The following is a 22,420-nucleotide window of genomic DNA, read 5'->3' on the forward strand; positions in this document are numbered from 1 at the left end:
TTCACACCACCTGTGCTGCATAAATCACTCACACTCTGTAAATACTGAACGGCAGATGTGTGTTTAAAAAAAAATTCGGAGTAAAATACACACCTCTGGAAACTCAACGTCATTGTTAAAACTCACGAGAGGTCTTGTGATACCCACCACAAAACACTGCATAAATCATTCTGCATAAATCACTCACACTCGGTAAATACTAAGCTGCAGATGTGTGTGTGTTTTTTTTATTTGAGTAAAATACACACCTCTGGAAACTGAAACCATTGTCAAAACTCGCGAGAGGTCTTGTGATGCCCACCACAACACACTGCATTAATCAAAACGCATAAATCACTCACACTCGATAAATACTGAACTGCAGATGTGCTTGTTAGGTCGAGGAACGAAAAGCTGCGCTTGCGCAGTCTCCGGTCGGAGATTTAATGATTTTCAGTACGGGGCTTGAACCAGCCTCTCTCTTCCATTGGTTGGCTCCCTAAACGGAGGCCAGCCATTGGATGAGAGGGGCATCTCTCAGTTCAAGCCCCGTCTCTTTCGGATTCGCGGGCGTGTTTTTTGTGTTCTTTCGACTGTGACGTCATCCGTCACTCAGAACGCCAAAAACAAGCCTCAGAATCCGACATTTTCGGAGTTGTGGCCGCCATTTTGCGTTTTTTATGTTTAGGACTTGTGCCCTGGTGCCTCCCCTCCACGGCTCCTGTGAAGGAGAGCCCCGCCCGCGGCACCAGGGGAGCTCTCGAGAGGCCCGAACGGAAGTCGTCGGTGAGGAGAGGGAGGACAGGAGCCCACCCCGCCTCCCAGGACGTCCCGGCAGCCATAGAGCCGCGCAGCCCAGCCGCCGAAGGAAAAATGGTTGAAAACTTGGTTTTGTAGTTGTGGATTCCAGCGTGAATTTCCACGCGTCCTAGCTGCGGGGCAAATGCGGCGTGGATTCCAGCCAACTGGAAGCGGGGAGAGGCGACGTCAGGGGCTTCGAGAGGTCCCGGCTTAGAATTCCAGCGGTGGGGACTTTAACAAGCAGCAGAACCACCTTCTCAGAAGAAATGAATTTGGCCGAAGAACTCTCGCTCTCTCCTCGGAGCCGCGCTCCTTACTGCAGCCCCAACTGCTGGAAACGACAGGCTGCGCTCACACAGAGGCACCTCTGCGATGTCAGACGCCTCTGTGTGACATCTCTGTGTGACATGTGTTATTCTTCTGTAGCAACTTAATAACAGTAGACCGTTTCAGCCCACTCCACCAGTCACCCAATCAGCAGTGCCATGTTGTCAGTCCTTAGGGCCCGGATGCTATCTTCATACATCAATTTGAGGAACTGTAGTACACAGGCGTGGTGCTGTCTGTCTATCCTGCTACCTAAACGTGACATGGATTATCTTCCTAAATAGCCATTTTCTTTCTTGACTGGAGGTTTCTTATTTGTCCTTATCAATATCGATGGTGGTACCTACCCTTGCATACATTGAAAGTGCATCAATCAATCATTCTTATTTTCGTGGATGTTCCAGTTCCCTAAGTTGTCTGTTATTTTTGTCCTATTTTTCTGTCCCGTTTTCAGCCTGAACCCTTGGTGTACTTTTATCCAAGCCCTGCGGCTAGGTTTCTTGATGCCCCCACCTCCTAAAATGCTCTTAGTGTGTCCGCCCAGATGGCTAATTCTTTGATTACCTTCTTCTTCTCTGGCAGAGCCAACTCACTTGTATTCCTAGCCCGTTGACACAGCAGAGCTTCTAGTTCCTAACCATTTCATGGCAATTTCTCTTCGCTATGATTGGTGCGAGGTGCAAACGTTTGATCTGCATTTTCCTTTTTTTCTGGTTTCTATATTCTGCCCAGCCGGCACTACTGCTGAGAAAGGTCCAGTGCTAACCCAATGGCTCTCCTGTGTCGTGTCACCACTTTCAGCCAATAGGTTGAAATCCTGTCACAGGACCATATAAGGTGCATAAAGGAACCTACACTGCGACAGGTGTCCAGTCGTCCCAGATTAATTTTGGTCAGCCTAATTGGGGGTAGGGTAAGTACTATCTATGTAGTAAAATGAATCTGTGTCATTCTTGCATTTCTAGAGACCCTTTCATCAAAACACAAGTCGTCTTCCAGTCCCTATCGTTGGAGTGTTAGCCTAATTCATCTTCCCAGGCTGGCCTGGCTGTCATTTCAGTCTTAAGCTTGTCTGTTTTTAAGACCGAGTATACAGCCAGGTAACTAAAAGGCCACCAGTGCCCAAGTTAAGGACCGTTTGAAGTCTCAGTTCGAGGAGGTGCCTCTGGGAATCCAGTCCAAATCTCTCATGTGATCCCTGTAATTTTGGCATACTGCAGGATTTGATTAGCTCCCCCCATCAAAAATGACCCCTGTGCCTCTTGGAATGTGATACACTTGTCTCTGGGGTAAAGGTCACTCTGTGAACAACAACCTGCCTCACCCCGCAGCATAATCGACTTGTCTGTGCTTATGCATTTACAGTTGCAGTATCCATGATTTCAAGTCTTTCGAGAATGAAGGACTTTGAGAACCCTTGTGGCTATTCTCTCCCAGGCCCGGGATTTCAAACAACCAAGGTGTGACCCCCCTCTTCAACATGCTGGGCTCGGATGTTAATATAATTTCTGCTGCTAGATCTGGAATATTCTCATAAGTGAACATTTTTGGGAGGTCGTGTGCCAGCTTTATTGCTGTATGGAAAGCCAATCCTTTTTAGGTCGAGCCTTTACCATTCCGCAGGAATGGGAAATGGGGAGAATTCAAGTCGGCTATTTTCTCGTCAAACCAAAGGGCTTTCAGCCGCGGTTTTCTTGCAGTGCCCGTGAACCACGTGATAACATGCACGCGCATTCAGGGCCAGCCAGCCCAGCACATCAAAGGGCTTCTCCTCCCCTAATTATTCATGGCCGGCCGCAGGCCGGCCGTACTTTCAGTTTCCCCAGAACGGCTAATTAGGGGAGGAGAAGCCCTTTGATGTGCTTCACACCAATGCGCCTCAGTCATTCCTCTTCTTTGTATTTGCTTCCAGACTCCGATCTGCTCATGTGCACAAGACGCTTTACACATTACACTCATCTGCCTGAAGTGGGAGTTTTAAACAAGCAAAGCTGGTCCTTCTGTACTTGCAGTTTCACTTCTAATGTGTGTTGTTATTTATCATGATTTTTAGCTGAGGTGTATCACGCTTGTTCATGAGTTTGATCTCTTCATACTGTCAAATGTTTTCTAAGTTGTTTTTGATTGTCTTACCACTGGAGGTCTCCCTGTGCTACATTTAGCCTCTGACACATGCAACGCCACTCAACCACGCAACGCCACTCAACCACGCAACACCACTCAACCACGCAACGCCACTCAACCACGCAACGCCACTCAACCACGCAACGCCACTTAACTACGCAACGCCACGCAACTACGCAACGCCACGCAACTACGCAACGCCACGCAACTACGCAACGCCACGCAACTACGCAACACCGCGCAACTACGCAACGCCGCAATGCCACGCAACTACGCAACGCCACGCAACAACGCAACGCCACTCACACATGCAACGCCACGCAACTACGCAACGCCACTCAACTACACAACGCCACTCAACTACGCAATGCCACTCAACTACGCAACGCCACTCAACTACGCAACGCCACTCAACTACGCAACGCCACTCAACTACGCAACGCCACTCAACTACGCAACGCTGCGCAACTACGCAAAGCCGCAACGCCACGCAACTACGCAACGCCACGCAACTACGCAACGCCACGCAACTACGCAACGCCACTCAACCATGCAACGCCACGCAACTACGCAACGCCACGCAACTACGCAACGCCACGCAACTACGCAACGCCACGCAACTACGCAACGCCACGCAACTACGCAACGCCACGCAACAACGCAACGCCACGCAACAACGCAACGCCACGCAACAACGCAACGCCACGCAACAACGCAACGCCACTCAACTACGCAACGCCACTCAACTACGCAACGCCACTCAACTACGCAACGCCACTCAACTACGCAACGCCACTCAACTACGCAACGCCACTCAACTACGCAACGCCACTCAACTACGCAACGCCACTCAACTACGCAACGCCACTCAACTACGCAACGCCACTCAACTACGCCACGCCGCTCAACTACGCAACGCCGCGCAACTACGCAACGCCACGCAACAACGCAACGCCACTCACACATGCAACGCCACTCAACTACGCAACGCCACTCAACTACGCAACGCCACTCAACTACGCAACGCCACTCAACTACGCAACGCCACTCAACTACGCAACGCCGCTCAACTACGCAACGCCGCTCAACTACGCAACGCCGCTCAACTACGCAACGCCGCTCAACTACGCAACGCCGCTCAACTACGCAACGCCGCTCAACTACGCAACGCCGCTCAACTACGCAACGCCGCTCAACTACGCAACGCCGCTCAACTACGCAACGCCGCTCAACTACGCAACGCCACGCAACTACGCAACGCCGCAATGCCACGCAACTACGCAACGCCACGCAACAACGCAACGCCACTCAACTACGCAACGCCGCTCAACTACGCAACGCCGCTCAACTACGCAACGCCGCTCAACTACGCAACGCCGCTCAACTACGCAACGCCGCTCAACTACGCAACGCCGCTCAACTACGCAACGCCGCTCAACTACGCAACGCCGCTCAACTACGCAACGCCGCTCAACTACGCAACGCCGCTCAACTACGCAACGCCGCTCAACTACGCAACGCCGCTCAACTACGCAACGCCGCTCAACTACGCAACGCCGCTCAACTACGCAACGCCGCTCAACTACGCAACGCCGCTCAACTACGCAACGCCGCGCAACTACGCAACGCCGCAATGCCACGCAACAACGCAACGCCACTCACACATGCAACGCCACTCACACATGCAACGCCACTCACACATGCAACGCCACTCACACATGCAACGCCACTCACACATGCAACGCCACTCACACATGCAACGCCACTCAACTACGCAACGCCACTCAACTACGCAACGCCACTCAACTACGCAACGCCACTCAACTACGCAACGCCACTCAACTACGCAACGCCACGCCACTCAACTACGCCACGCCACTCAACTACGCCACGCCACTCAACTACGCCACGCCACTCAACTACGCAACGCCACTCAACTACGCACACATGCAACGCCACTCACACACGCAACGCCACTCACACACGCAACGCCACTCACACACGCAACGCCACTCACACACGCAACGCCACTCACACACGCAACGCCACTCACACACGCAACGCCACTCACACACGCAACGCCACTCACACACGCAACGCCACTCACACACGCAACGCCACTCACACACGCAACGCCACTCACACACGCAACGCCACTCACACACGCAACGCCACTCACACACGCAACGCCACTCACACACACAACGCCACTCACACACACAACGCCACTCACACACACAACGCCACTCACACACGAAAAACCACTCACGTTGCCAATAGGTCTCGCAGTACGACAGTTGGAGCCATTACAATTGCAAATAACAATGCCTTTCACTTTGGTTATCATTTTAAATACATAAAGGGCTTTGTCATTTACAAAACCAATAGCTCCAACTTTCCTACTGCGAGACCTATTGGCAACGCCAGTGCTTGTTATATTTTAGACAGAAGCGGAGTACTGTACTGTAGATAATCAGCTTGAACTTGTGTACTATAAGTATATTTCCGGTTTTGTTTAACCTATTGTCCACATTCTGTACTTACTGATCATTAGGTGTTTGGTTTGTGACTGCTACTTGTGGCATAAGGCCATTTAGAGGGCTTGTATATTGCCATTCTTCAACTTTTGTGTGTGTTACTGGTTTGCCTGCTCAAGCTGCTCTTGTACACTGTATGGGATTTGTACAGCCCAACATTCACACCATTGTGTCGTGAGAGTCGGACTTGATGGTGGGACGGGGATCTGTGATGTTGCGGGGGGGGGTAGTAATAAATAGCATTATTTTATCGAAGGTTGACAGCGTGTCTGTTTTTGTAATCTAGAGACTTTTGTTCTACTTCATCTATATTTTAGGTGATCATAATTTGTTCAATATGAGCTGTGTATTGAGCAGTCTTGATGTATGGTTAGCCTTACAGGCGTGATGGTTATGTAGGCCTAGACCAAGGTTAACATTTCATTAATGTAGTACAAATTCTACCTTTTCTCACGGTCCATAACTGTGCAATACACACAATGTGCATGTGATCAGAGTTGGCAGCTCTTGGAGTGATCGTTAACATGTTAATCCCATTCTTCTTACAAAACTGCTTTTCTCACATATAAGGCCAGAAACCTACATTGTGCATGTTGCCTTTGACAGAAATTAGAAATGTCTTCCAAAAACGAACTCTTTAAGAAGCAGGGCACAATACATAGGTTCAGGAAATCCTTGTTGTATTCCTGTTCGGAGTTGAGAAAATGCCTAATCCTGTACAACCAACTTCGCCACAACACGCCTTTTTCTGCTGTCTGCAGCAGAGGGTTGGCAGCAGGGTCTGACCTCTGACCTGGCCCTGCACCTATCCTTTTACAGCTTCTAGTCACTCTACTCCACACGACTGCCAGCTATGTCCTGCACCCACACCTTCGCAGCTAGGTGGAGATTTTACCACAGTGCCTGGCTCTGTTGGCTGTCATTACTCTGCAGATAGTCCTCCGAAGGGGACAATGTGCAGTGGAGGACGGATCGCAGGGCTTCGACCCACCCTTCTGCACCCAGCCTATCACTCTTTTCTACTTGACTGTTTTAAAGGGCCAACTGACCAGCTTAGAGGCCAAAGTGTTGACTTCCCTTGCAATAATCATTTGCCCTTGTTTGTGGTACAGTGGGTACAGGGGATCGAGCACCCGCAGGTTTAGCTCGCACTGAATCTCAACATCATGGTGAAGATGCTTGCTGAGAGTCGCACATGGTCATATTGGGAGTGGTAGTTTCCTTTTACCAGGCTACGCAATGGGCATCATATTATGGATCCCCTAGTTGGCAAGAATTTCTACTATTACATCAGTACTAGCGTTCACCAGGTGCCAGCAGTGGGCATCATCCTATGGATGCTGACTAGTTGTCAAGAATTGACATGTCCCACAGCTGGGAAGAATTAACACCATTATTTCACCATAAATAAACAGTTTGCATGATCATCATAGTGCACAGCATAAGCAAATAGCATTGGCCAATATGGTAGGTCTAAAAGGCAAGACCTGTTGGTTTTGCCAATGCTTATTAATTCTGGCAATGGCAAGCCCTTTTGATTTTATCAAAATAATAAGGATTATATAGTTACGTATGCTGACTTTCACCTAGCCCTTTATAGGCATTGGTCTATTGTCAATCCAATTTTTCTTCCACCCACTAGTGCATAGGGCCAGCCTACCATAGCACTTTGGGTGACTTCAATGAGAGTGATTTCATTCTGATGTTGCACACTGTGCACTTATATAAACAAGCACTGGCAAAACCAATAGGTCTCGCCTTTGAGGCCTATTGGCTTTGCCAATTGCTTGTAGCCAAGCTGTATAGCATCCCTGATATCCTGAGGCACAACTTAAGAGTTTTAAAAAAGCCTTTGATTTTGTAGGTTCGCTTAGTATACAGGCTGTTTGGATCAGTATCTAAAAAGAAAAGTGTTTCTTTTAAAGTTCTTGAAAAGCAAGCAGTGGAAGCCCTGAAGACAACCAATAAACATTTTATTTTATTTATAAAGTTTTATATAGCGCAAACTTGATACCAAAGGATATCCGAGCGCTTTACAATTTGAGGGAATTAAATAACTTCCCACCCTATTCCCCTATAAACCCACATCCCACTATGGAACTAAAAATGGCAAATTAGAACAAAAACATTTAATAACCTGTAGACGGTACCTCTGTGAATATTTACACGCTTTCCAAATTTAATTTCACTTCTTGTGTATAGTCTCTCTGCATCCATGTTTCACTGATTGTTGGCTCCGAGGTCTGATACCATCTTACTTTTTCAGTTGTTCCTTAATTTGGCCTTTCAGGATTCTGCAGTGTTTAATTAAATTCTTTTAAACTTTTTCTAAACCCATTTCCTAATTGGTTTTCACACTCTACTTCGATCATTTTGTATTGATTTGTCTTTCAAAGTGATGTTATGTACTTTAAGCCCCTCTTGCTATTTTGTAGAAAACTGTTTGAAGAGTTGAGTAAAATGTCACTCAAAAACTGTCAGATGCTTCACGGAAATCACTGTTAAAATTTGACATTTCTCATTATCGAGGGGTAGTGTGCAGTTTAGCAATGTCACAGTACACATTTTTCCTCTGTCTTTTTCCTGCTATTCATGCACAAACTAATCAAACCATGTTGAACAACATCAAAACTGGAACTTCATCTATACCAGTTACCGCCATGTACTTGTGCTTTATCTTTGATTAAGCAAAGTGCTGCTTATGAGATTCCCCCCATTTGTGCAGAGAGAAAAAAAAAAGTTAGACCTTGGGGGGTGTTGACTAGTAACTAAATTTATCAGTACTTGATCCACGCCTCCCACCCCACCCCATAAAGGCCAGTAATTCCCATACCCTGTAGGTTTTCCCTGATGGATTCGGACAGCTCCAACCAGTTAAATTATGAGGGAAAATGCCAAGAGAAAACGTAAAACCTGATTGATTTTGGTGTGAATAATACTGGGCCGTCATGTTATGCCTCATTTAAAAGTTGAAAATTCTGAATAGGAGATATTTATAACATCCATTAAGTTCTTCACCCCGGGGAGAAGGTATTTATCAGGTGTGGTAAATACCCCACCCAATTTCACCTAACGTGAGGTAAGAACCTACTTGTCTTGCTCAATCTTGAAACGTTAATCACATTGACAATTTGAAATAAATAAAAACATATCTCAAATGTATATGTATGCTTGAAGCGGCAGAATAATCAGAGTTGGACTCCCATTTATGTTGTAGTGCCTTGTGAATTTGCTGAGAAATATGTGATCTGTTAGACAAACAGAATGAAGTAATACGTCTTTCTTATGGTTGAACCCAAGGCCGAAATGGCCTTACTGGGTATCAGGGTTTCCCCGGAAGGCTGGAAGGGTAGGGCTGGTTTTGCAGTGGTGCTGAAATTTCGGCTCCCAGTAACAAAAGCAGCAAGCAGGCGTTTCCAGCCTCCCGGGGTCAAGCAGTGCTTTCCCAGGGCTGGACCGTGAAAATTGCCAGGGCTGCTGTGGGTTCCAGTCCAGCTCTGGTTGCACCTCTCTATTCACTAGTATACCCCATCCAGTGAACATGTTCAACAGTGGGATCTAAGGTGGTAATAGATGCACATTTGTTGTATGTTGTACTTCACTGCTTGCAGACTCTGCCGACATTTGCAAGAGGTACAACGTGCCAGAAGTACTGAAGGTTCTTTATTGTCTCTTTTAGGCCTGCATTGATGAAAACATAGATATGGTCAAGTTTCTCGTGGAGAATGGAGCTGATGTGAATCAGCAGGACAATGAGGGGTGGACTCCCCTTCATGCTGTGGCCTCCTGTGGATATCTGAACATAGCCGAGTGAGTAAACGCATGCATGACATCAAGACTACTTTTTTCATTTAGATCACTTTTAGGTTTGCCTCGTCAGACAACGGGCACTGGTTTTCCAGTGATTTGGTTTTCTTACACTTCACAGAACGTTGCATGGCTGTTCTATAAAACAGTGTAAATATTGATGAAAAGGTGGGGAATGTGCAACTAAGTAGCACAGCAAGAACATGAACTATCATGGAATGGGTATACGTACATCATTATAAATCACAGGAAGTTTTAGGGTTATATGTAGGACTATAGATCCCAGAAATGGCAGCAAAAACACCAACAATTAACTTGACGAGGTTAGAAAAAATGGTTAAAGCAAAACTTGAAAGTTTAACCTTTTGGTAATGGAATGATATTAGCAATTTGGCCCGATGTATGTAAATTAGCTCAACGGGGATGGCATTTCTTCTTACTGCCTTGTATATTTCGACATATGACCCGAAATGTTAAATTGACTCCCAAGTGGACATTTAAAAAAATTGGGAAATGAGAGGTCACTCCTAAAATGCAAATTGGCAAAGAAAAGTCGGCATACAATATTGAAAAAAACTTAACTTGGTGACATCTTGCAAACACCAAACCCAGATTGGGAATGGACCTGAATTGCATTGGAAGAGAAGCGAGTGGGATGAGACTAACACAATTTCTGAAAAGCAGCTTGAAAGTGAGGATATTACAGTAACAAATTTGAATGACCGAATCTAATTAGGAACAGTGATGGCCTTCAAAAACAGGAATGATCTTAATTGATTGTAGAAGCTTCCCTCATATTCAAAGGTCTAACCATTTGGGCCAACTATTTCCAGGTTTCACCTGATCATGTATCAGAGAAAACTGTGTTGACCACTATCACTCCTATGGTGCAAGTTAAAAAAGAATAGACTGTGTGTAGAACTTTTATTTCTCAGTTGAACTGTGATATCAGGGCCAGGATGCTAAACACGATCAAGCCAGGGTTAGAAGAAGTCAGTGGTGGTGGGAACTGCCTGAAATGAAGCTGTTGCAGGGCAGACATGTGGATGAGATTAGTCACTTTGATGAAATGTACAGTTTGGTAAGTTTTTGCAAGCCTGTTTATCGACATTCACTGCCTTTGTTACTTGCAAAAACAGATCAATACTGATTGGAATTTTGTGTTACGGGGAACTTAGTACGTCTTGGTGAATCTAAGAGTGTGTGTGTGTGTGTGTGTGTACACACACACACATATGCACACACACAAACATGGAAATAGATTTTAAGCTTTATAATAACTTTAGAACTGTTGGGCGAATCTTCAGAAAACTTTCCACAAAAACATACCATCTCAGCTGCTTCTTGGAAAGTTTTATGTAGGATGGTAAGTCCTACAACGAATTTGCTTAATAAGCAAGATTATAAGACTCAAACTACTTATATTGATATGAGAGAGACGTTACCATGATATTCTAGGTTCAAGTGGCTATTATCTTGACACACTATACAGCAGCACACCAGGGCAGCATGTCTTGGGGAATGCGAAGAAGGCTACATTTTCATGCGAGGTACTCAGATGGGTCAGGTGAACAACTCCAACATGTCTATTTTAGGAAAGTGCAGCACTTAGACCAGAAATATTTAGCTAACAGTTGTAGCAACATTTTTTAAAAAGGAAGTTCAAACATGGCACTTATAAGGGAAATGTTAAAAATATATTTGTGAGCAATAACTTTGTCAACATTACCTTTTAAAAACTATTTTCAACTACCACACAACAGACTTCTGCTAAATGTAAACCAAAAACGATTTTCCAGCAATAGCACTTTTCTACAGTAAGCTAAAACCATATTACAGAAAAAGCATTATGGAAATCAAAGGAAAGGTATTACTTTTTTTAAAAGTGAAATCGGCAAACAAATACATACTTACAAAATTAAAAAGGAGTAAACCGAAAGGTTACTTTGAAGTTTGAAAGCAAATGTAATTCGAAGTTAAACTAGAAAACAATTGAGGAAGGAAGTAGCAGCACGTGTGAGTGCAAAGACTATGGAAAGCAGTGAATCGGTGGAAGACATCAATAGATGCCTGCCGCTTTCTCCCAAGGTGACCACCAAGATTAAAGCTTTGCCAACTAACTTCCATATGTCACAGTAAGAGTGAGGGAACCTTTTGACAGTTCTAAAATAATAGTAATTGGCAAAATGTTCTGTTAGATTTTAGATTTTATGTATTGTACAGTAATAAAAGTAGCTGCAAACATTGCTCTTTGTCTGAGAACCATTACAAGGATTGACGTGCTACAGTTGCACATTCATAATAGGTCAATCAGTACAGATTCTAATACAAATTCAAATAATTACAATATAGATTCATTAAGAGTATCTAGTGGATTATTTGACCATAGAATATCTTGCTACCAGTGATAGCCGCTAAAAGGGTTGGCAATCCACAATTAATCACATGTATAGTGACTCAAGAATGCTTGAGGTAAACCATCAGTTCATGTTCTTCTGTAATGTGATGCTGGAAAAAGGGACTGCCTAGTTTTGTAATTTAATACATGTTGCTATATGTGCGCAATCTGCATTAAATGCTGGATAATATAGTTGAAGTCATCTCATTCTTTAAGGAAATGCAGAGTAAATATTTATATCTTTAATGAAATGTCATTTTATTCTATAACTTAATGCATGATAAATCAGTCAGTTACTCTTGCAATCCATTAGGAAATAATTGATTCATAGTAATCACCTACTGCAGTTAAACTCTGGGTAAAGCAAATGGTCTTCTGTAGATTAATTCCCTTTTCTGCACTTGTCACCAGAAAGAAATGAGCAAACAATACAATAGCTCATTTCTGACTTTGCTAGACCACCACAGAAATAGTTGTTTTTTTGTGTAAGCTTCGCTCGGTCTGATCTTCAGTCTCTGTTCTCATGTCTGACATTCAAGATTATATACTTGCCTCAGCATTTGCCAAGTAGCTCTTGATATTGGATTCAGAGTTTTGTGAATTATGTTTTCTGCAAGATGAGCAGTGTAAAGATAAAAACCTTGCCAGCACAAAAATTGTTTGAGCAGAAGTTTACCTGCAAATTGTTTATTTTTTGCAGATGGGTTCTTGAGAGAACAGTTGGTTTTGTTGGACTTTTAATCTTAAGCAAACAAATAATTTTGCTTTCAAATTTATAGAGGCCCAGGGCTAGTTTCCAAAACCACCCCTCCTACTATAGTGAAAACTATTTCTGTACTGGGTGAACATTACAGTTGAAATTTTCTTGTAAATTTTGTCCTAAGCCTTCTGAGAGGATCTACTAAAATACCTTGCGTACAGCATTTGAAACAGACTCATGCTTAAATAGTTGTACAAATATTTCCTATACACTCAATGGGTTGCCATCTTGTGAGTCTCCCATAACTTAATTTCAGTTATGTTATTTGTAGTGTCACCTGTATAGTGTTCAATCTGCTATTAGAAGGGAATACGTTATCTTTCGCCAGTCCAGCGTTTACGATTTCCAAATGTTTCCATTGGTCTCCAGAATCTGATTTGGTTTTGTGAAGCAGTGTATTCATTTTAATGCCTTTTTGTTGGTGAAAAAGATTATCTAGAACTTCCTTTTCTTTTCAAGTGCATCCATTCTGTCTCCGTAGCGTCCCATATGATGATCTTTATTTAAGTTAGTATAAAGACAGATAAGTACTTGAAAAAATACAGCATAGAAGTAATATAATACCCCAGTGACCTGATTACATTCTCACAAAGTATGTTGTATAAATAACTAGATATGTGGTTTAATGTTTTTGCAATAGGAAAGTGGTGAAATAATACAAAAAAAATTATGATTAACAGCAATGCTTAGTCATACGAAAAATCAGGTTAATCTGAATCGCATAATATTTGTGCAGACTCCTTATGCACTGATTTAGAAAAAAAGCCTTTTCCACAGTAGCTAATCTTTTTGGGTCATTCGGCCAAGTTTACATGTGACACTTATTACTGGATCAGTAAGTTGCATCAATGCCTTTTTGGCAATGATTAATATATGTACGATAACTGTGCATTGATGAAATCATCCTACCCGGTGTAGCAAGGCCAAATAAAGAGATGAAAAAAATACCCCCTACCAGAATTCTGGTACTCAATCTCTAAACGACATCATCTTACTAATTACAAGACACATTTATAGACTTTAGGTACAACCCTTTCCTAAGGCCCCAGTTCTTCATAAGCACGGCTTTGTACAATTTTCGGAAGATTGTTATGCAGAGTTAAACTCAGACAGATATCCAAAGGGTCAGAACAATGTGACAGTAGTGCTGAAGAAGGGTAATGCTTTTGTATTTTTTCATATTTAGCTTCTAAACGGATAGACTTCCACATGTCAGAATGAAATCCAAAATACATTTCAAAGAGATCACTGGCTTGGACATAAGAAACAAACCATTGTCAGCATTGTATGGGGTCTTCTACTCAAATCCATCATGAAAACCTCGTAGTTTTTATTTTTTTACAGTAGTTCCAATTTTAATCAAGAGTGGCAATCCTTATGGGTAACCCTCTTTAGAAAGAACTTGTCCAGTAGTATCCCATAGGTTGAGACATGCAAGTCTTATCGGTCCATAGGGGAAAGTAGCTTAAGAAGGGTAGTGTGAAGACAAGTCTTTCAAGTGCCAGGTGTATCTCACATGAACCCTCAAAGTCTTTGAAATATGGAACTGTTATGGTTTTTCGAATAACCAAACCTCCCCCTTATAATCCTGTTTGTGTAGGAAGGATTAGATTGTGAATTTAGTTTTTCTATTCATTTTGTGAATATTCTAGCTAATATATTTAGATCCATATTTAATGGAGAGCTTAATTTACAATTAGAGCAATTCAAAGAATCTTGCCCTTTTCGAATCTGCATTTTAACAGCCATGTTCTTTGAATTGTGTTTGACCTTATGCTGTATAGTTGAAAGTGGAGCTAAGAATACACAAAATGTTGAATAGAAGTCCATGGGAAGGTCATACATCAGACACAGTTACTTCCTCGTCTCCTCGCTGTTTCATACCCCCTCCCCCACCTCTTCCCTCCTTCATTCTTTGCTTGCCTCCCCTATTCCTTTCCTCTCTCCCCTGAATCTCTCTCCCACTGCCTGCTATGTTTTTCCTTGTGCCAATTCTCTGCTTAATCTCTCTCTCTGTCGCCCTTTTACATTACCCCCTTACCCTTCTACTTGCCATGAACCAACAGATGTAACTCGGAATTGATGTACCTTCAGTAACAATGTGTAACTTGTAACCTATGTAACTCTCCTCATGTAAAGCACTCTGATACCTCCGGGTCTAGCCAGCGCTATATAAAACTCAAGTAAATAAATAAATAAAATAAATACATACAGGGTGTCCTGATGATTTCTAGCGGATCACTTTCTGCCTAAATCTCATAAGTTGTTGTTTAAGTAAGTTAATAGATCCCTTACATCAGGTTTCAATGACACAACTTGTATACTCTTAAATGGATTGTAACCTCTACTCCAGATGCCAGACTACCATCTCCATATAAAAAAACAACATTCAGTGTTCTTGATTGAGATACTATTTCTAGATGCAGTTTTCCTTATGCTCATGTGAACTAACAATTCGCCCAACTCTTGCCTCTGACCAAATTCTTTTTGAGTTTTTACAAATACATTTTAGGCCTTCTTTTAATTCAAATGCTTATAATCAAGCCTCCCTTTATTACTTTTAATTAAATTGCTGTTGCTTCATGCATAAGCAAGCAATATTTTTAGTGTCATGAGCTCTCTAGCCAAACTCACTTGTAGAGCAGTGTCTCTTAATATTTTGACTTATTTTGACTTCTCCGGACACCCAATGAATATTACTAGAATCTGGGGAGCCCCATTGAATCCTTACTAGGAGGAAGAAACTCCAGCCTAAGCAATATCTACAATTTGAATATAATAAATACACAAAAATACAGACGACTATATTTGAAATACAGAAACTATTAAATACTTTTTAATTCACAAGCATAGAAAAATCAAATTTTAAATTTCTATCTTCTATTTCTAAAATACTAAGTGGTATATGAGGCTCTCTCAGACCACTGCGTCTTTTTTGCTCCAAATGCATGTTTTTTTTTGGTTAGACTATCAATTAAGACCATAGTACATTCTGTTTGCTGTGCTTGTGCTGCTCCCATGAATCAAACTAAGGATATAAACATAATTTTTAGCCTCCAGTTTCAAATTCTTTCATATTTACAGAACGTTTTGCAATTTTTAGTTTTACATTTTGTTTATTTATGTATACTTTATTTAATCAGCTCATGTATAATTTCCGAAACCACTGCAGACCTCCTTCTATGTCGGTCACCTACACAAAGGGTCTCAAAGAGATATTAAGTGAGGGTACACAGTCCACAGAAATCAAAATATCCCCAGTGGTCTGCAACCATAAGAACCTCTGTGCTGTAGAGATTTCACAAACTTTTAAAAAAGAAAATGCAGATTTCTTCTTAGTCTTCAAACTGAAATATGTCATTCACCACATATCTGCTTTGAAGAAGGGAGGAATTCAGTTACTACAGTTTAGATGTAATAAGTTTAGATGCATAAAGATCTGTTGACCTAAAGATAGGAGCATGACATAAAAATGCAGTCTCAATTGTGCAGGATGTTCATTTAATCAATGAATCGGATCATAAAATAGTCCTCAAATAATTAGTAGGAAGAAGTAAAAAGCTAACAGGTTTGTCAAATAGGTGTAAGGTGCTCCAAAGATGAGAAATAACGACGCTTTTCCTCATTTGCTGCTGTTTCATGCTATAGTTGTTGTTGCCAATAAAATTAGAATGGCAGTAATACTGTCAGTCCGACCGGAAATTCATCACCTATTGCAAATTGTACCATGAACGAGGGATGAAAGTTTATCCCTTACAAATTGGAAAAAGTTTTCCTGGTTAAAATTTGGAGCATAGATATTTAAAAAAAAAAAATAAAGACACCTGCCACTTCTATAAAAGACAAATAAATGTAGCATTAGGATCGGCAACCACTTTGTTTCTGCAGTGATCTTTCTCAAACGGGTTACATCCACTCTTTTAGACAGAAATGTTATGTTATGTTATGTTATGTTAGTGCTATTTGTATTGCGCACGGCTGCTCCAGCGAAGGAGCGTCCCGGCGCACCGACAAGGTGGCGAACACAACACAACTGGGGAACAGAAATAATTATTAAGAAAATGGGGAGTGAAGGATTTAACAAAGCTCAGAAAATAAATGAGTTTTAGTGGCCTTGCGGAAGGAGAGCAGGTCACCAAAGGTCCGGAGTTTCAAAGGGAGAGCGTTCCAGAGTGCGGCTGCCCGCACCTTAAAAGAGCGACCCCCCACCCGACTGAGTTTGAACCGAGGGGCTACCGCTAATTCTTGGTCTAGCGAGCGCAGAGTGCGGCCCGGGATGTAAGGGCGCAAGAGTTGGTGCAGTAAGGGAGGTGATAGGCCCTTCAGAATTTTGAAGGAAAGGCACAAAACTTTAAAGTGGATCCACTGCCTAACGGGTAACCAATGCAAGGCTCGCAAAGATGGACCGGCCGAGCAAAACCTAGGAAGACCTACGATCGCTCTGGCCGCAGCGTTCTGCACTCTTTGAAGTCGGGTTAAATGTCCTAGAGAAGTGCCTGTTGTAAGCCTTTCTCACCAAGAATTACAAAGCATTTTTCAGAATGTGGGTTTCCAGGTGCAAATTATAGGCATTTGTTGTTTTTAATTAGAAAAGTTTAATCTTTAACATTCCATTTTACAACTTGTTGCCTTAAAGTATAAGGGAATATGTTGCTTAACTCATATAAACAACCTTTATTACACCTCAAAGTGATTGGCCCATCTATAATTGTGAAAAAAATAACAAGGAAAATACAATAAGACAAGGTCAAAAGGCTTAATGCATAAAGTAGGGAACATATGCAACTGATACTTTGCAAAGAAAGAAAGGCTGTGCCACTTTCTGTCCAGACGTTCACACAGTTCGTAAAGATATGTTTAAATTAACAAAATCAAATAACTAAACTCTCAATTGTCTCTTAAGCGGATATTAACATAAGTTATTCACCATATAAATTGCAGGCACATACAAGTAAATAAGTACAATACTCCAAGAGTGAAAAAGATAAACACAAAATGTAAACTATCTATTTGATCAGTAAAAAAATAATTAAATTTCTAGATAGTGAATAAACTGACGCTGACATTTCTATAACTTGCCACACAAGGTGCTTTATGAGACTCCTGCACAGAAAAAAATTGAAAAGCGAACCTCCACTATTCCATGAAAATGTGAGCTCAGTTCTTGAAGGAGTTAAGTGATAAGAAATGCAATCATAATGAAACAATGCAATATCCGAATTGTATTTTCAATAATAAAAGTGCTTACAACAGTGGCAGAGAAACCCAGATAATTAGCTCTGGCATTAAACTTTGCTTCGCTGTGCATCGTAATAATATTACTAGTTGCGTTTATTCAGAAGTTAGGGATAGATGTTGGTGGTATTTCTTTTAAAGTAAACTTTGTGTCTTATCAGACTTCAGTCTGGTGCATTGTTTTTTTTTTTTTTTTTTTTTTTTTTTTTTTTAAACCTTTATTTGTGTATATGGTTGCATACAAATACGGGCCTACAACCCAGATGCCGGCCACAGAACAAACTGGAAAGCACCAATGTCAATAAAAAGTACGGAGTGGTTACGCAATACTACACAATGCTGCGAGTCCATAATGCTAACTGAGTGCAACCCCCGGCACAGGATCACAGGAGGTTAATTTTATATTAAAGAATTAAGGATCGGTTGTATAATAAGCGTCCTGGTGCGCATGGCGGGGAACAGAACCAACAACATTATAATAGGGAATCCATAGATCTATCATCAGAATAGTCCAAAGCGTTCAAGCCATAGATGCCCTTGCAATTCTTCTTCAGTCAGTGTCCACCCGCAACCTCATGTGCCCAAAGACAAGCAGAACATCACTCTCTTGAAAATCAAATTAGCAGTGAGACGGATAAAGTTGCAATCATTATACAACCCAACCCGGAGAGTAAAAGCAAACGAAAATACTAGAAAAAAGGGAAATGGGACTCCACGTTACTGTACCCGCCCCACGGCGATAATGGCGATCAACAATCCAGACAGCAAACATTCTTAGGGGCGGGCGGCTAAGTCAGGATAAGCAGAACTTGAAAGTACCATATTATATAGGAATACCCAAACCTCCCCCCCAGGCACTCACCCCGCGGGAATCACGCACAGTCATGGAGACCCAAGAAAAGGACACAAAAGAGCCATAGAAACAAGTAACTATCTAATAGACCCCAATCCACCCGCCCCACCCTGCACCCCTGCAGAAGGCTATGGCCTACCCCTCCCAGCAGCGTGCCTGTCGCCCTAAACATGAACCCGAAATATAGAATGAGATAATATAGGGAAAGGGAAGAAAACAGATAAAAAGGAAAGCCAAGGGGAGGATACCATGTAACAAGGCGCACGGCCCCCACCCCCGCCCATACAAACAATTAGTGCAGCCCAAAACGAAACTGGCATGTTTGTCAGGTAGCCATACATAATAAGGATTCGACAAATTATCTCAATTTGGGGCAGTCCATAACTCCGTGCACCGAACAGCAGTCCTCCGGATTAAAAACCCGGGCTCACCCCAGTCCTTTCTTAGCTATCGCCACGATGTTTGTCGAAGTAGCGGGAATAAAACAAAGCGGAGAGAAAAGGCCGTGGAGCAGCCGCTGAACGGCCAATGGAAGCAACCCATAAGATCTCCTCCGCCGACGGTAATGCAAAAGCTGTTTACGGCAGTCATGTACATCAGTGTCAATGATCCCCAGCAAATCTTCCCGCAGGCGAACCAAGATATCGCTACCCCCACTAAAAAGCGGGAAACAAACAGCCACCACCTCGGGCCCATCAGCATCTCTGAGGGACGGCCCGGGAGCAATGGCGGTTACCACATTGTCTTGCACACAAGAATCCCGGGCCAAGGTCACTTGCCAAATCTTCAGCGCTCGTAGGACGTCGCCAATCGTGGGTTCACGCTCCCCAGTGCAGGCCCCATCACAGTACAGAGGTACAGCATCAACATCACGGGGTGTTCCACAGCACACGGCATCAGTCGCCATTTTGCGATTACTGCGCCGTCTTTTTGGAACCAACTCCTGGGGCGGGCTCACAAGCAGGGCCCCCACGGGATCCCCCTCAAGCATCCAAACAGCAACCTCGATGCAAAAATGAGGGCCACAAAAAGAGGGGGACCCGCCGGCGCCACCGCTCCGCTGGAGCCACTCTCCACCACCGAGCGATGAAATTCGGAATGGCCGGGCAGGGCAACAAGGGGGGGAGCCACCAACACGGCGTCCCCCACACACAACTTGCTGCACCTCACCTCTGGACCACCGGACAGTAGTCCCAGGCGCGTTCAGTTGCCTCTGGCTTTTTCGCACAACGGCCTCCTCCGGCCGGTCTCCATCCTCCACCCGAGGCCGCCACCGACACCGTCTCGCCGGCTACTCGCTGAAGGCAAGGCCCCGGTCTCCACACCACGGAGGCCGCACTTCCTGGGAGGACGCCGCTGCTGACCCACTGAACGCCGGAGCCACCAGGATGGGTGGTAAGTATCAGCAGACCTTCATCTATAAAATGTTATCGTTTTTGGGCAGGATGGGCGGCAGGATAGATGAGTTTGGGCAGTGAGGCCGGCGGAGCCGAGCTACCGTGCGGCCATCACGATGTCGAGCTTGGCTCCTCCCCCCAGTCTGGTGCATTGTTATTAAAAGTTACTAATGGCACAGGAGTTTTGACAGTTGTGTATTAGATATTCTGTTAGCTTGAGAGACCAAAGCTAATGTTAATTGGGAGTGACTTCATGCCTTCCCAACTACTTTGTCACCTCAAATCTGCTTTCAGATTTGTTGCTATCAAAGAGATATTACATTGTGGTGCCTTTTTTTCAGGTATTTAATAAGCCATGGGGCCAATGTGGCTCCTGTGAACAGCGAAGGGGAAGTTCCATTGGACCTCGCAGAGGAAGCCGCTATGAAAGACCTACTGTTGGAGCAGGTGAAGAAACAAGGTAAGCATTGTATGTACAGATATCTGGATACCCTATCGGGTGATTAGCCGTGCTTTATTAATCCTGATCGATTAATGCATCTTTTAAGTATTAGTGTCCGTGGATGTTTATTCTCTCACCTGATATAGGTAGGATTTTGTGTTCTAAAACTGTTTTATTGCCTTCTTTTCTAACTATAAAGGACATATTCCTGTTTCCAGGAGTTTTTAATCTAGTTTATTTAAATTTATTCTGTTTAAGATTTTCTAATCCCACTTCGGAATCATTGCACAAGACCAAAATTAAGGCATGTTGGTGAGAAGTTGAGTAGACATGCATGATGATAGTTTGGTTGAATAATATGTATACTATTCAATTGGACCATGCATTTATAAATTGTTTGTTTTACATGACCTCTTAGAATGTCATTTGTTGTAAAATTCTCCATACATTATATCCATAACAGTTTTGTTTATATTTTTTTTATTTGAATATCCATTGCTTTAGGTTTTTTTTTTACATCTGCTTTACTGTTGTGATTTTCATGTGTTGCAGTTGTGCAAGTGGGATTGGGCTGACTGTTTTCTGGTTGTATGTTCTTGCCTGCCTTCCAGTTGTCTTTCCTTGGATATCTTTCTCGTTCTTTTGTCTTGATTTAGTTTTCTGGCCACATTTAGCAGACCTAATTGCTTTTTTATTGGGAAGTTGTATTTTATTTTGTCACCTGATTAGCAGGGTGATGATGGGTGGTGGCATATACCTTCAATTAGCTGCTGAGGCTTCCCTACCTCACCGTCTCTGACCTGCTTGGTGAGCCTTTTTTTTTTTAAAATATTTGGGGCACTTCTCAACTTTTATTCCCCACTAAAGTTATCGAGGCTAAGTCTCTAACTTCGTTCGCCACATGGTGGGTATGCTGAAAGTACCATGGATTTGGGGGAAACGACAAAATAGACAAACATGTTTCTTAAAGCTTTTATTAAGTTTTTCAAATACATAAGAGAAGAGAGCAAATAGAAACAATAAAATAGGGAAGGGGTAGAAACCATTATAAAACATACAAACATAATTAAAATAAGCAATCAGGCAAATACCATATGATAAAATAGGAATATTATAATTAAATAGAAGGAGAAAGGAAAGTAGGAAAGAGAAAGAAAGAAGACAAGAGAGGTAGAGAAAAAGACAGGGGAGGAAGAACCAAAATGGTGTTGGAGAATAGTATAGAGAAGGAGAGAAAAAGAATGTATAGGAGAGTGTGAAGGAAGATATGTAGTGAAAGGAAGCCAAAGAAGATTTAATTGTTTGAGAAAGAGAAGAGGAGAAAACAGTAGCAATCAAGTGTTCATCACAAATAAAATTCCACCAAGTTAGCAAAGAAACTTTAGAATTGTCTTTCCAGGATGATAGAATAACTTTAAAAGCTAATGCAACAAAAAGATCAAATAATATGGAAACAGAAGATACAACATCTACATCAGGTGATAAGGAACCTAGAAAAACATTCTGTAGAGTTAAAGTAGCATTGAATTTAAATACTAACATGCAAATATTCCAAACAGAGTTCCAAAAGGATAAAACATTAGAGCACTCATAAAGTTGATGTTTTAACATGGCAGTTTCAGTGGAACATGACCAACATAATGGAGAAGAGATTGGTGAGAATTTACAAATACTAACAGGAGTAATAATCGCTCTATAATAAATAAAATACAAATATTCGGTTATACGAGCAGCAGTAGAAACTTTGAATAGTTTTGACC

At 42.7% G+C, this 22,420-nt stretch overlaps 1 protein-coding gene across 7 annotated transcripts in view; it reads left to right on the forward strand.

Moving 5' to 3' along the window:
• Window positions 1-22,420, forward strand: part of PPP1R12B (protein phosphatase 1 regulatory subunit 12B) — an 880,212-nt gene that overhangs the window by 178,232 nt on the left and 679,560 nt on the right. For all 7 annotated transcript variants that reach the window (XM_086923137.1, XM_086923132.1, XM_086923136.1 and 4 more), the window contains exons 2-3: window positions 9,448-9,578; window positions 20,560-20,678. In XM_086923137.1, coding sequence (XP_086779263.1) covers window positions 9,448-9,578; window positions 20,560-20,678 — 250 coding nt within the window. The remainder of the gene's footprint in view (window positions 1-9,447; window positions 9,579-20,559; window positions 20,679-22,420) is intronic.

The sequence above is a fragment of the Lissotriton vulgaris genome, chromosome 5 (genome assembly GCF_964263255.1).
Source record: "Lissotriton vulgaris chromosome 5, aLisVul1.2, whole genome shotgun sequence".
NCBI lineage: Eukaryota > Metazoa > Chordata > Amphibia > Caudata > Salamandridae > Lissotriton > Lissotriton vulgaris.